At 40.0% G+C, this 15,905-nt stretch overlaps 1 protein-coding gene across 4 annotated transcripts; it reads right to left on the reverse strand.

Annotated features, from left to right (window-relative positions):
* Positions 1–2,549: 2,549 nt before the first annotated feature.
* On the reverse strand, positions 2,550–13,286 carry LOC118365049 (zinc finger MYM-type protein 3-like). Of its 4 annotated transcripts, none has more exons than XM_035746953.2 (9): positions 13,141–13,286; positions 12,131–12,339; positions 11,858–12,023; positions 8,631–9,521; positions 8,425–8,490; positions 7,205–7,297; positions 5,657–6,552; positions 5,425–5,537; positions 2,550–4,628 (listed from the first exon to the last, which is right to left on the reverse strand). In XM_035746953.2, the coding sequence occupies exons 2-8, from the start codon at positions 12,320–12,322 to the stop codon at positions 5,451–5,453; spliced, it is 2,391 nt and encodes a 796-aa protein (XP_035602846.2). In that variant the 5' UTR covers positions 12,323–12,339; positions 13,141–13,286; the 3' UTR covers positions 2,550–4,628; positions 5,425–5,450. The 4 variants fall into 4 exon arrangements, with proteins under 4 accessions (XP_035602846.2, XP_035602844.2, XP_035602845.2 ...); XM_035746951.2 differs by having other exon boundaries at positions 5,420–5,537; XM_035746952.2 differs by lacking the exon at positions 13,141–13,286 and adding an exon at positions 12,451–12,699 and having other exon boundaries at positions 5,420–5,537.
* Positions 13,287–15,905: the final 2,619 nt, after the last annotated feature.

Here is a 15,905-nt window from a genome sequence, read left to right on the forward strand (position 1 = left end):
GAATTTCAATAGAAAACTTAGTAAAAATAGACAAGGTCCTGCAACCATGGACAAGTAAATAGCTGTCTATTTATGGAAAAATTACACTGATTAACTCATTAGTCATATCTCAATTTACTCACTTTTGGCGCTGCAAGCTCCTGATGATTAGTTTTCAAATCATATGAGCAAAGAATTTTTCACTTTATCTGAGATGCTAAACCAGACAGGATAAAGCGTGCCTATCTATGTAATGAATATGAACTGGGTGGGTTGAGATTATTAAATATAAAAGCACTAAAATTCTCTCGAAAAGCTTCACTTACACAAAAGTTTTACTTGAACCCTATATTGTTCTCAAGTAGATTACTATGAAAAGGTCAACCATTGTTTAAAAAAGGCCTTTTTGCAGATTGCCATGTCTCATTCTCGATTAATTGATAATTAAACCTTTTTCAGAGTATCTACAGTGGGGCAAAAAAGTATTTAGTCAGCCACCAATTGTGCAAGTTCTCCCACTTAAAAAGATGAGAGAGGCCTGTAATTTTCATCATAGGTACACTTCGATTATGACAGACAAAATTAGGGGGAAAAATCCAGAAAATCACATCGTAGGATTTTTAAATACATTTATTTGCAAATTATGGTGGAAAATAAGTATTATAGTTTCCATATAATTATTCAACCATATTAATGACCTACGGCTCGTATTTCTGTGTTATTATGTTATAACTAGGTCTATGATTTGATAGAGCAGTCTGACTGAGCGACGGTAGGCACCAGCAGGCTCGTAAGCATTCATTCAAACAGCACTTTTATGCGTTTTGCCAGCAGCTCTTTGCTGTGCTTAAAGCATTGAGCTGTTTATGACTTCAAGTGTATCAACTCCCGAGATTAGGCTGGTGTAACCGATGTGAAATGGCTGGCTAGTTAGCGGGGTGCATGCTAATAGTGTTTCAAACGTCACTCGCTCTGAGACTTGGAGTAGTTGTTCCCCTTGCTCTGCAAGGGCCGCGGCTTTTGTGGAGCGATGGGTAATGATGCTTCGAGTGTGGCTGTTGTCGATGTGTTCCTGGTTCGAGCCCAGGTAGCGGCGAGGAGAGGGATGGAAGCTGTACTGTTAAACTGGCAATACTATAGTGCCTATAAGAACATCCAATAGTCAAAGGTATATGAAATACAAATCGTATAGAGAGAAATAGTCCTATAATTCCAATAATAACTACAACCTAAAACTTCTTACCTGGGAATATTGAAGAATCATGTTAAAAGGAACCACCAGCTTTCATCTGTTCCCATGTTCTGAGCAAGGAACTTAAACGTTAGCTTTCATACATGGCACATATATTCTTCTCCAACACTTTTGTTTTTGCATTATTTAAACCAATTTGAACATGTTTAATTATTTATTTGAGGCTAAATTGATTTTATTGATGTATAATATTAAGTTAAAATAAGTGTTCATTCAGTATTGTTGTAATTGTCATTATCGGCTTTTTTGGGGTCCTCCAATAAGCGGTATCGGCGTTGAAAAATCATAATCGGTCAACCTCTAATAGAAATAGATGTTGTTGGGAGTTGGGAGATCTGGAGAGACCCGGTCAGTCAATTACTAATAATCTTAGTAAAGTATTCATCTTCAACACGCAATCTGTGGATTCTATTAAAGTAGAGAGATTCGAATGGTATGTTAAACATCACCGCATATTTGAAAGATATATGGCACGTAGAAATCAGAAGAGGGTGGCCAGCAGAGATGGGTGGGATAGGCTGAGGGTTGTAAAATGTGGAATTGGAGACAAATGGGAGTAGAGTTGCTGGGCCCCCGGGGGACAGAATGATCGTCAAATATAATTTTTTTCTAAACTTTTTATGAAACGTTTAAGTTTGAATAACACTGAGGGGCAACGTTGTTACATCTAATCCCGTTTGCCTGAGGCTGATGCCACACACGTTTTGTACATGTGTACACATGCATATACACACACTTGCATTCAAACCCATACACGTGCACATACACACACACACATTTAAATATGGGAGGGCAGGGTCTTGGATGGTCGAGGGGCAGCTCTTGGGGAACTGTGGATCTTGGAGGGCTGGTGGCCTGGCAGTTGGGGCGGTGGCTGATAGGTCGCTGGTTAGGGTCCCCGTTTTTGACCTTGTGGGAGAGCTGTCGACATGCTCTTGAGCAGGGTGTTGAAGCTGGTTGCTTCTGTGGGTCGCTATGGATGGGAGTCTGTTACATGACTGAAAGTAATGTAAATGTTGAGCTGTTTCTCTGCAAGTAGATAAGTTTTAATATTCAAATGTTTATTTTTGTAAATGATATAATACAAAATAAAACAAAATATGTTGTCTAGTGTCAAACTTTCTTTTGCAGGAAGTGAACAGATATATCCTTTATGTAATTAATTAATGCTTATATCGATCTGACGACATTCATAGCAACTCATCATCACATTCTTTAACATTCTGCATGCAATGCATAGGCCTAGTGATTATAATATAGCTCATCGTAATATAACACAGTCGGTGTGTTACATGAATAATCATGCGTAGTCTCTTGATAAGCCTTGTAGTATTCTTTAATACAACAATTATATTTCCATGTTGAGTGCAAAAGCTAGTCAGATGGATAACTACAACACTTAAATTTGGAATTTCAGTTTCTACATTTCCTGACACTCCATTGCTGTTCAAGCACGGACCAGTATTGTATAGTAATCAGTAAAACAAGTATTCTAAAGTCTATAGGCATAGCCATTCAGATTTGACATTATAATGTTGGCCTACACGCATAATCGTAGTCTACTTTGCAATATACTGCCATTTTATCGAATGATTCTTCAGTGATGAAAGTCTTCATCCATGCTTTATGGGCTCAGTATACCTATGACTGCCTAACTCATCACTCGGTATTTCATTCATTCTCATAAACAAAACGTTTTTCTACAAACTTGGACATGTTAGGTCAATCATTGCAGTCACAGTTCCATCTTGTATAATGGTTATATTCTCCTCCCCGTAGCAAGTGGCAGGGTGGTCATCGACTGCAATATATACATTCTGATTTGTGGTTTTCAAATTACGGTTGCCCGCAGCCCATGAATGACAATTTCAGTTTGTGTGGTCATTCCAATAAGTTTGTAAATGGTTCCAGGTGGTTTCGAATGTCTAATTATTCATTTTGTTAGACAGTTTATTCTCGAGTCTGAGTTTTACTACAGATTCTTCTCACCAGTATACCTTTGGGCAAATATCAGGTTTAGTCATTTGCAGGCCTTTGCCCTTCCTTACTAATAAACGGTCAATCTGTAGTGGGGAAAGTTATTTCAATTTATGCTCCGATGTGCTTCGTAAGTAAAAGGCTACAACAGCGGTTACCAACAGGTCTATCATGATCTCCAAGCATTTCCGCAAAAAACAATAAGCCCAAAAACATGGTTTATAAACTAATAAAGCCTTGCTTTCATATATATATATATATATATATATATTTTTTTTTTTACATTTGTTTCGCACTGTTAAGCGTAGGTGCACTTGATTCAGCAGCTCTAGTGCCGGGAAGGAAAAGTAGGCTACAATTATGCATGTAGACCAAAATTATAAAGTAATCAAGTGCACTATGCCTACACACTTTAGAACACATGTACTTGTTGTTACTCATATTCTACATCAAATGCCCTCAGACTAGGTTGTTTCACTCCATATGTTCTCTCGATGCGTTCTTATTCCTGGTTCCCGATGGTTTACAACTTCTCTTGGGCCTTTTTGTTCGTTCCCGCAACATATGTTTGGCTCATCTGGTTTTCCATGCTTCTTGTTACCACCTTAACTCTCAAGCACTCTTATAGCTTGCACAATTGTTTTGTTAGTTCTATTTCTTTCTGAGAAAGAGATATAAAGTTCAAAATCTTTAATTTAAAGGGGGTACAGGTAATTTTAGATAGTTGGTACATAACCTTTAAAACAATAGATCTTGTAAATTAGGGAAATATCATTTCTATTAATTTGTTAAACAGCTGTAAGTATGACCATTTGCCACAAGAGATGGTATAAAGTGGTGTAGACATGTTATTTTTAACCATTTTAAAAACAGATCTAGGAAGTTTAACCTCAAATTGCTTCCAGCCACAAACAAAATTACATTAGAGAAATTCTCATACAAAAATGAATTCCCCCAATTATCCATCAGAAGCAACTATATCCTCTTATCCATCCATTCTTCGTAGTGCTGAGATTTTTTCCCCTAAACTTTACATTTTCTAAATGGATGATTATGGTTAAACAGTTTCCAGTAGTGTACAACTTGTTGGTGAAAAGAAAGCTTAAAAGGCTTACAATTCTGAATAGTAAAGTCACAGCGCAAAGCAAAATCTATACCTAATATATAACCTTAATTTAAAAAGGTTACATTCTGGACTGTCACCACAAAAAAATGAAAACCTTAGCTTCAGTGTCCAAATACATATGGTGAGGACTGTATGCATCTTGTCAAGCTCTCTATTTGTGTATAAGACCGAGAGAATGTTGCTGGTAGGAAGTAAAACTGAAGCATGTCACTGCCTTGACTCACATTGTGCCTATTTGACATCTCTTTCTGTTGTCCATGGATGGTTTTCAATAACTCTTGTCGTGGTAATTTCCTGTATTACAAAGTGAAAGGAGAGTTTACAAACCACACACAAGTCAGAGTTATACTTTAAACTTAATATTTTAATAATATGAGCTTCACCATAGCCCTGTGACCCTCAGATCAATTCAGTGTCTATAAATGAATTCTGAGTGTCAACATAATGGCAACAGATCTTTTATAGCAAAGATCCACCACTCTCACTTACATGACGAACCACAGATAATAGGAAAACAGCACAAAGGCCTTTTACTTGAGAGAGAGGAGTATCCCATAGCCAGATAGCATTAGCTATAAATTATCGTTCAGTTTGCTCTCTAAGACGAGGTTCTAATCTCGTTCTTGGTACTTCATATTACCTCATCCAATGGCATATATCAATTGTCAGTTCTAGATACTCCCATCTCAAATACACCCCTCCTGGACAAACTCCCGGAGGGTAGTGAGCCTCTAGGTCATATACTAAATCAAGACAAGGGCAACATCAGAGGGGACATACAATGGTTCCAGACATTACCATACTCCTCCCCCCAATGGAAAAAGGAGGGAGTGACTGGAGTACACACATGGTGGGGCCCTTCACATGGTTTAACAGATATATTCATTATGAAGACAATGTTTAAACCTGACTTTTCCCTTTCTGATATTCTGCCTATTACCAGACATGTAAAAGACAAGTCTGACCTCTCCCCTCTCTGGGCCCAGTGACTTTTCCCTAGAGAAGAGAAGAAAATGCAACTGCCAACAGTATAGTCCAAAAGAAGACATTCTAATGACAAGTATAAAATAATTTATCTATGTTACCTAACTAATTCCGATTCAGCTACGGCACTCTTCAAGGAACTATCAGTCTGCTGACAGACATGACCTCACGCAAAGTTCGGAAGCAATTGTTTGTGTACTTTTCCAATGTACCAGCCTCCTAGAGAGAGAAAAAGAGAGTGAGTGAGCCAAGAAGCAACAACAGGTTGAGTTATGAGTACAACTTAGCTATTTAGCGAATATTCAAATGTTACGAAATTTGCTTGAAAAAAAGCAAACCTGGCACAGTCGGGGCAGCATTGATGAAAGGTAGTTGAACCCCATTGGCTCCTGGCTATACCACATGCTGTCACTGGTGATGACCATCTTCTTAGGATGGAGGTAGAGGGCGGTGGCATCTGGCGGGATCTTGCTCAGATACTTCTCCAAGGAGGCGACTGGACAGAGTGGACTATCAGGGTTCTGAAACATGATTCCACAGCGATTCTGCCAGTTCTGCTCTTCTGCATCTTTGTGGTTCGGTCTTTCTTCTTTGGAAGTCAGCGTTGCATATTTTGCTCCGTTTTCATCGTACCTTATAACAAACGACTGTGGCGTTAGCCGTCTATTGCCCTCTTTTCCTCTGGGGCCAAAGTGTAACTGGATATCAAACCACACTTTGTTCACTAGTCCTCTGGGTGTGTAGGGGCTTAGCACAGTAGAGTTTTGAAGAATCTCAAGGTCTTGTGCTGTAATCACCTTAGGATGGGTAGTTTTGTCCCTGCCCTCTCGTCTGAGTTTCTTTAGTACCCCAAGAAATACATTATTAGAGGAGGTAAACTCACTGTCCTTCATCAAGCACCAGGATCTGCTAAGGGGAGGGAGGTTAATGAATCTGTTCACGCCAGCCCGGATTCCGATATAGCTTGGGATGCAATACTCCCCACCTTTACCCCTTCGAACAGAACAGTAAAAATCTCGCAAGAGGACATTCATTTCAGATTTCTCAATGGTTGAAAAATCCACTATCATCTGTTTCTCTGTCAGCCAGTCCTTAAAGCAGTTTATAGCCCACAAAGTTTGCTTGTTGGTTGCTTGTACAATGCTGCTCTTTTCTAATTGATCTAATACTTCAGTGTCTACCTCTGCATGTCTTGAGACCATGGGCCTATCCGTATCCATGTTCAGCGACTCTTCTACAAACAGATCAAATGAATCAAATGTTATGTTTGCAAATTCATCTTTGGGATAACTGTGACAATGTTTTGTTAAGGCGTCAGCAAGCTTCAGTTCGGCTGGCGGCTAGGCGAACCCGAACGAATGTGCTCGCCTACTCCCTTCAAATGAAAACATGGCAATAGTACTGTTGGTCCATTTTGATACGCTTCCTCAAAACAGTCAGAATGGATCTAAATAACTCAAGAAATCTGTTATTAATTTAGACGTTTTTGTAGTGGAGATCTTAGTTAGATGTAAAATTGCGAGACTAAGATGTTTGGTGCAGTATTTCTTAATGAAAAGATTTGCATAAAAACGAGTTCTCTCGTTGAATGGCAAAAAAAAAATACTTTATTGAAGAATCCTAATCACCGAAGGGGCGTAGACTTTAGTTCCGAACGTCAGCTTGCCTTAAGAAAAAAAATGGTGTACCCGAACAGCCGGAAAAACCCTCACCGAAGTCCAAAACGTCACAAAATGTTACCATGCACAAACTCTTCCGAACTGTTTTGGCTGGGAAGCATGCAGACGCCTTCACAAAGTTGCAGAACGTAAATCATTCACAATGATACCTTTTAGTAGTGAAAGTTATAAGGTAGCCATGAGGCAATTCCTTATTAAATCAATTACCTTTGTGTTTTTCTAGTTGATCTAATATTTCGGTGTCTACCTCTGCATGTCTTGACACCGTGGGCCTATCCGTATCCATGTTCAGCCACTCTTCTACGAACAAAGCAAATAGTCTGTGTGTGCAAGAACTCAATTCACCCTTGGACTCCTAAACAACAACATTGTTTTTGGAAACTTTGGCAAAGCATCAAGTCTACAACATTTGATGGCGGGGAGAGTGGGGTAAGTTGAGCCAAATGGATTATATGAGCCACCCTTGCTTCTAGGAAACCATACCAAAATGTTTTATATTTGACCAAATATTTAGGAAGAGGTCATCATTTCATGGAGTCTGTCATACAGCACCCCCTGAAAAATCGGAATTAAAAATAAACAAATAAGGTTAAAAATAAGTGTGCACTGGCCCTTTACTAGTCATGTATTAGCAGATCGATATAGCAGTCTGTAGTGTGAGCAAAAAATGTTCTGCGCTCAACATACTGCATGTTCTTCTCACTATATTTGCTGGTGAGTGGAAGTTCTAAACGGATGCTTCAGCTTTATATCACCAATGATGTATCTATATTTTGTCTGTGATGATACTTTTGAGAGTGAAAGTGATTAAGTAGCCGTGAGGTTATTGCATATTAAATGAGTCATCTTTTTTATTTAAAGCAAACTTTCTATACATGCCGATGGTAGAAATGATGAGCATGTGAATCTTGGACCTGAATGACCAACCATTCAGGGGATAGAGGTGCTCAGCAGGCTCATTTTGGACCCCCCACTATCATGAAATACCCATAGCCCTGCAACTAATAAAGATAATACGTTTGTCTTTAATATCATTTGAAAGCTTAAAAACACAGGATCGTAAAACTATTTAATATTTTTGTCTCAATGCTATATGATAGCAAATTATTGATACAATCCTTATTTTATGTTTTTCAGCTCCATTTATAGTATAAATGGAATAATCCACTCAAAAATGTTTTGTTGTTTTCTTCTTCATCATTAGTGCACTGCTGATCCAGTTCCAAAATGTTTTACATGTCAGCAATCAAGATTTCAAGATATAGCACTTTAAGATGCAAAGTGTATTGTGCCACATCCCCATGATGATGTGTTTTGCAACATATGATGCATTTTGCATTATCGTGACAATGTGGCACAATACAGAAATGTAGATTGAATGTACAGAACCTTAAGCCTAAATAAGTTAATTGAAATATCAGTTATACCTGTTGTTTTGATTTTCTTTTGTGCTTGAATGGTTGCACCGTCTTCAGCAACGATTAGATCTCCATCTGTGTGATAAATGGCAAACACGTGAGAACTGCAAATATACAATACGTTGTGCCACAGATTTTATTTTTCAACATTTCATTTTTCTTTTTTTAAAGGCCCGGACTACTCGGTGTCAGGGAAACCGGCTCCTAATGCTTACCTGTCCACATTTTTCTTTTTGGCCTTTGCATTTCTTGGTCCTGGTGCTCAGAGGAGTTAGATGTTTCATCAATTGGTATAGGGGTTCCCACTGGATTATTTTGTGTGGAGGGTTTGCCTGGCTGTATTGGTGTGGGGAATTTTGGCTGTATAGGTCTGGGGATTTTGGGTTGTATTAGTCTGGGGATTTTGGACTGTATTGAGGTGGGGGTTCCGTTCATGCAGATGGATGTGGGGATTCCATTCAGGCAGATGTATGTGGGGATTCCGTCTAGCTTGTTTGATGTGGAAGGTTTTCCTGGTTCTGTTGGTGTGGGGAGTCCGTCTAGCTCGGCTGGTGCAGGGGTCCCCACTGAATTAATTGGTGAAGGGGTTCCCACAGGATTGGTTGATGTGGAGTGTTTGCCTGGCTCTGTTAGTTTGGTGATTTTGTTCAGGCTGATGGATGTGGGGATTCTGTCTAGCATAGTTGGTGCAGGGGTTCCTGATGGATCAATTGCTGTAGGAGTTCCAACTAGACTGGTTGGTGTAGGGATTCCCACTGGATTGGTTGGTGTGGATGGTTTGCCTGGCTCTGTTGGTGTGGGGATTAGGTTCCGTCGTAAAGATATGGGGATTCCGTCTCGCTTGGTTGGTGTCGGGGTTCCCGCTGGATTGATAGTTGTAGGGGTTTCCACTGGATTGATTAGTGTGTTGTGTTTGCACGTCTCTGTTGGTGTGGGTATTATGTTCAGTCGGATGGATATGGGTATTCTGTGTAGCTCTGTTGGTGCAGGGGTTCCCACGGGATCGATTGTTGTAGGGGCTCCCTCTACCTCGGCTGGTGCGGGGGTCCCGTCTGGCTCTGAAGACACTGGGGAGCACTGGCATTGGGACTCGGTGCCAAGTGTGACTGCATTATAAAGAATGATAGTTATTCAAATATCACTACAGAAGCTTTAATGTGGATGTCAAATAAAGAAACATGCGGTACACTACCTAGAAACCCAAAGCTCATCTTCAAGCTTAACTACAGTGAACTGGTTATAAATCTTAAAACAAAACAGAGAGCTGGAGAATAGTGACTATCCATGATGGGTGCATTAATGCCATAAAAATGGTTTCTCTTCCCAGGTTCCTTAATTTTTTCTTTCCTCTTCATATATATATTTTTAAACATTGGATTCAACAATCATGCCATTTGTCTGGGGTAACAAAGCCCATTGTATCTGTAAAGCTCCCTTGCAAAAGCGCAAGGAAAGTGGCGGCCTAGGCCTACCAATCTGTAAACATTAATAATGGCCTGCAAATGCCAGGGTATTAGGTTTCCCTGATAAATTGGCCACTGAAGCCCCCCTGTGGAAAACTATTGAAGTCAAGACCGCAACAAATTCCTCTCTTCCAGCCATGCATTTTTTTAAATACATATATACATATATTTGTAAACTTAACAAGGCAAGTCAGTTAAGAACATATTCTTATTTACAATGACGGCATACCCCGGCCAAACCCTCCTCTAACCCGGACGACGGTGGGCCAACTGTGCGCCGCCCTATGGCACTCCCGATCACGGCCAGTTGTGATACAGCCCGGGATCGAAACAAGAATCAAACCAGGGTCTGTAGTGACGCTTCTAGCACTGAGATGCAGTGCCTTAGACCGCTGCGCCACTCGGGAGCAAAGCAGAGTGCCTAAACAAACTGACAAGCAATACCTTTCTTTTGAGAAATGTTTTTAAGGAGCCTGATACCTCTATACACCTCAATGTTTGTATTATTATTATTTTGTTCCATCCTGGTCTGATAAGGTATTTGTTGAGTGGGGGAGAAAGGGTCTGGCCACAATAGAACAAATAGATAAGCAATTTGCATCATTCAACCAGTTAAAATAACACATTTGAATGCTCCGATTCCCATTTTTGTTATGCTATTTACATGTAAGACACTATGTTAAAGGGTAGATCCAAAAGGTTGAAATCCTCCCAGTACAACATTTATTTTATTACCCGCTACAGTGCCCTCCCAACTCAACACACCTTGTCTCACAGTCTGTCGCCTTTTTCTCCAACTATACGGAGGACTCTACTAGTCACCCCATGGAGACCTAGGGTAGCTAAAGAGTTAAATATTTAGATCGCAGATGATCCTTCTGTAGCTCAGTTGGTAGAGCATGGCGCTTGTAACGCCAGGGTAGTGGGTTCGATCCCCGGGACCACCCATACGTAGAATGTATGCACACATGACTAAGTCGCTTTGGATAAAAGCGTCTGCTAAATGGCATATATTATTATTATTATTATTATATCTGGGGAGAAACCCTGTCTAGAATTCACTCATGTTCCACCAATGACAGATATCAATTGATACAAAGTAATACATAGGCGTCATTACTCCAAAACCAAACTACATAGAATTTACCCCCAGGTCTCCCCACAGTGTGACAGATGTAAAGTCTTAGAGGTTTCATGACTTTTGTGTGAACATTTTTTATGCTATTCAATAGGTATATGAGAGGGCCATTGAATCTGACCCAGAACTTGCTTTCCTCGGTGGCTCAGAGACTGTTTTAAAATCATCCTATGAGGAACAGCAGGCTCTGATGTTTGGTATGGTGGCTGTCCCCAAACAATTATTCACAGAATGCAAGTCCCCCACCCGACCCCCTTACTTCCGCAGATAGCTATCAAAAATTATTAACACCATAAACATGGAAAATATTAGTTTTTACAGGCTAATTCCTCCAACAGAATAAAAGTAAATAGTTAAGTATTTTGTCTGTAATGTCTTTTTGTGTCGGATCCCAGTAAGGATAGCTGTTGCCATTGGCATCGGCTAATGGAGGATCCTAATAAATCAAATTATGATTTAGGGCCCATTTCTGGATAGAGACTGATTGTGACCACCGAATGTTATTGTAGCTGTAATATTGATGTCACTTAAAGGAAAGATTCACCGATTTCTAACGTTATATCGTCACATTGCATCATATAATGCTAAATGTGTCATACTGGCTGTATGCTTGAATGGCAAATAGCTCAGATACACATGAAATGACCCCGGGGATTGATAAAATATCGCTCAAAGACGCACAAATACGATATAACTTTCAAAATGAGTGAATCTTTCCTTGATGCAATATTCCACATTATGTCTAGCAGCTGAGTTTGAGTACTAAATTGTAAAAGAAAACCCTTCTAAAATAACATTTATAAAAAATAAATTAAAAAAAAAAAACACATGGTAAACTTACCATTCAGAAGACCTAAATAAATATTTCTCAATGTTTCAATAGAGCCTGTTTCTTTTATGACTTGAGGGTGAGGGCAAAAGGAATCCATATCGATATGTTTTGTTCCATTTCTCCTTTTTCCAAGCAGGAGAAGGGGAACAAATCCCAGAGTATGCAATTTGTAGAGCTGAAATACAGAATCAGACATTCAGATTTAAAGTAGTAGCTAGCCTATAATTTGAAAAATAGTATTGTTATGTTTAACATGGTTATATGAGGAGGGGGAACACTTACCAATACTTTAGTGGAAGTCAATATCTGAGAGCTATTATTATAATGGGTGCAATCATTGTGTTCCCATTCGTAATCATACTTATTCAACGCTTGTAACATCTTCTCTTTTGGATGGTTAAAGAAACAACTGTTGCAGGTCTTACTAAACACAGTGGTTTGTGTCTGACACTGTATACACAGTGAGCCTGGCATTTCATCCCTTTTGAAATCTGATGAGAGAAATGACAAGCAGTTTAGTTATGCCAACTACCACAATTAGCAAGATAGCTAGCCATCTAGCTAAAAAGACAGGTAAATACTGTAAAAGGCGATAAACTTACTGGGCAAGGGGTTCTAACTTCAGTACAGGGAAACGTTAGCTAACTAGCTAGCTTGCAAATAAAACTACAAACTAACTAGCGAGTTTGCAAGCTATTTTGTAGCTGGGCAGAGCACTGACGTCCAACTGAACCAAGCGAAGTTACACAGCACATAGGTCCTAGGATAGGATATGCTAATGAATGTCAATAGAAACAAGTTCAAACAAACGAAAATTAAGCAAAGACTGCTAGCAGCCAGCAACATGGGGGTGTATTCAGCAGTCATAACTGAAGCAAAACAATTTGCAACGGGAAACGTTTTGCAACAAAAACTAGAGTTTCTATTGGACGAATTCAGGTAGGCCCCTCCCGTTTGGTTCCTAGTGAAAACACCCCATACTTCTGTAGCATAGCAACAAAATCTTGTTTTTAACAGGTCTAGGTCTAACAAACGCGCTCTCCGGTGGGCAGATTAATAAAGATACAAAACATAATATTCGTTCATTTCAATTGTAATTTTTAAGCTTGTTTGTAAACGTTACATAGTAGTACACATACGACCGTGTAATATAATGAATATAGTCACAGGTAAATGGATGGCACCATTTTCCTGTGACTATATTCTTAATATAGCACGACATGTCTTAACGTTACTGCTCTTCTAAAACTGTTAGGACGTGTATAAAACACAACATAATAAATATGTCTTACCGTCTCGATATGAACATAGAGCTAATTACTAGCTCAGCGATCTCGGAGTTGACTTTGCCTCTACTGTTCTTGATTAAATAATTATAATTTTTCTAAACGTTTACTTCCTCCTGCTGCTGCTGGTAGTAATAAAAAAATAACTTCCGGTTTCTGCCTTCAAAATAAAAGCTCTTATTTGAAACCAAGTTACAATTATATACTTTAAATAATGACCGCTGTCTGAAATTGTTCAAATTCAATACGTTTTTTTCATCGGCCATATTAACAAGCTACTGCTACAGTGCTACACAATCATTTTATTTTTCGATTTTTTTCCGTAGAATCCTTACCACTATTACAACTGGGTACTTATTGGCTCTTAACCAATCATGCTATTTCGTTAGTTTTTTTGTTGTTGCGTTGTTTGTAACTTGTTTTGCACATAATGTTGCTGCTACCGTCTCTTATGACTGAAAAGAGCTTCTAGACATCAGAACTGAGATTACTCACCTCAGATGAGAGGAAGAGATTTTCTTCAATGAGTCAGACGGGGCGAGATACTACAGACACCTGACCAGGCCAGATCACCTTCATTCGCTGGAGAAGGAAACAGAGATTTCGCTGAAAAAGATCAGGGTGCCTTCTGAGGATCAGGCGACGAGCAGCAGTCATACGTCTCAGGAAGGATATGCGCAAATCAATCCCAGAACAACAGCAAAGGACCTTGTGAAGATGCTGGAGGAAACGGGTACAAAATTATTTATATCCGCAGTAAAAACAAGTCCTATATCGACATAACCTGAAAGGCCGCTCAGTAAGGAAGAAGCCACTGCTCCAAAACTGCCATAAAAAAGACAGACTACAGTTTGTAACTGCACATGGGGACAAAGATCGTACTTTTTAAATATGTTTTTAAAAATATATATATAGAAATTTTACCCCTTTTTCTCCCCAATTTCGTGGTATCCAATTGTTAGTAGCTACTATCTTGTCTCATCGCTACAACTCCTGTATGGGCTCGGGAGAGACAAAGGTTGAAAGTCATGCGTCCTCTGATACACAAGCCGCACTGCTTCTTAACACAGCGTGCATCCAACCCGGAGGCCAGCCAACACCAATGTGTCGGAGGAAACACCGTGCACCTGGCAACCTTGGTTAGCGTGCACTGCGCCCGACCCGTCACAGGAGTCGCTGGTGCGAGATGAGACAAGGATATCCCTACCGGCCAAACCCTCCCTCCCGGACGACGCTAGGCCAATTGTGCGTCGGACCTCCCGGTATACTAATTAGTGTATGTACACTTCTGACCCACTAGGAATATGATGAAAGAAATAAAATATTAAATAAATCACTCTACTATTATTCTGACATTTCACATTCTTAAAATAAAGTGTTGATAAATTTCAAGAATTGTGAAAAACTGAGTTTAAATGTATTTAGCTTAGGTCTATGTAAACTTCCGACTTCAACTGTATATCCAGCCTCTGGTAAGACATGGGGCGGGGGCCTATGCATATATGTAAACAACAGCTGGTGCACGATATCTAAGGAAGTCTTGCGGTTTTTGTTTGCCTAAGGTATAGTATCTCATGACAAGCTGTAGACCACACTATCCACCTAGAGCGTTTCGATCTGTATTTTTCGTAGCTGTCTCACATACCACCACAGACCGATGCTGGCACTAAAACCGCACTCAATCAGCTACATACCGCCATAGCAAACAGGAAAACGCTCATCCAGAGGAGACGCTCCTAGTGGCTGGGGACTTTAATGCAACAAAACTTAAATCAGTTTTACCTAATTTCTATCACCATGTTAAATGTGCAACCAGAGGGGAAAAAAATTATAGACCACCTTTACTTCACACGCAGAGATGCATACAAAGCTCTCCCTCGCCCACCATTTGGCAAATCTGACCATAATTCTATCCTCCTGATTCCTGCTTACAAGCAAAAAAATGAAAGCAGGAAGCACCAGTGACATGGTCTATATAAAAGTGGTCAGATGAAGCAGATGCTAAACTATAGAACTGTTTCGCTAGCACAGACTGGAATATGTTCTGGGATTCTTCCAATGGCATTGAGGAGTACATCACATTAGTCATTGGCTTTATCAATAAGGGCATCGAGGACATTGTCCACACAGTGACTGTACGTACATACCTCAACCAGAAGCCATGAATTACAGGCAACATTCACACTGAGCTAAAGGGTAGAGCTGCCGCTTTCAAGGTACGAGACTCTAACCTGGAAGCGTATAAGAAATCCTGATATGCCGTCCGATGAACCATCATTCAGGCAAAACGTCAATACAGGACTAATATTGAATCGTACTACACCGGCTCCAACACTCGTCGGATATGGCAGGGCTTGCAAACTATTACAGACTACAAAGGGAAGCAGAGCCGAGAGCTGCCCAGTGACACGAGCCTACCAGACGAGCTAAATAACTTTTGTGCTCGCTTCGAGGCAAGTAACACTGAAACATGCCAGCTGTGTGATCACGCTCTCTGCAGCCGATATGAGTAAGACCTTTAAACAGGTCAACATTTACAAGGCCGCAGGGCCAGACGGATTACAAAGACGTGTACTCCGAGTATGCGCTGACCAACTGCCAAGTGTCTTCACTGACATTTTCAACCTCTCCCTGTCCGAGTTTGTAGTACCAACATGTTTCAAGCAGACCACCAAAGTCCCTGTGCACAAGAACACTAAGGTAACCTCCCTAAATGATTACTGACCCGTAGCACTCACGTCTGTGTTCATGAAATGCTTTGAAACGCTCAT

This window comes from Oncorhynchus keta, chromosome 32, assembly GCF_023373465.1.
Source record: "Oncorhynchus keta strain PuntledgeMale-10-30-2019 chromosome 32, Oket_V2, whole genome shotgun sequence".
Lineage (NCBI taxonomy): Eukaryota > Metazoa > Chordata > Actinopteri > Salmoniformes > Salmonidae > Oncorhynchus > Oncorhynchus keta.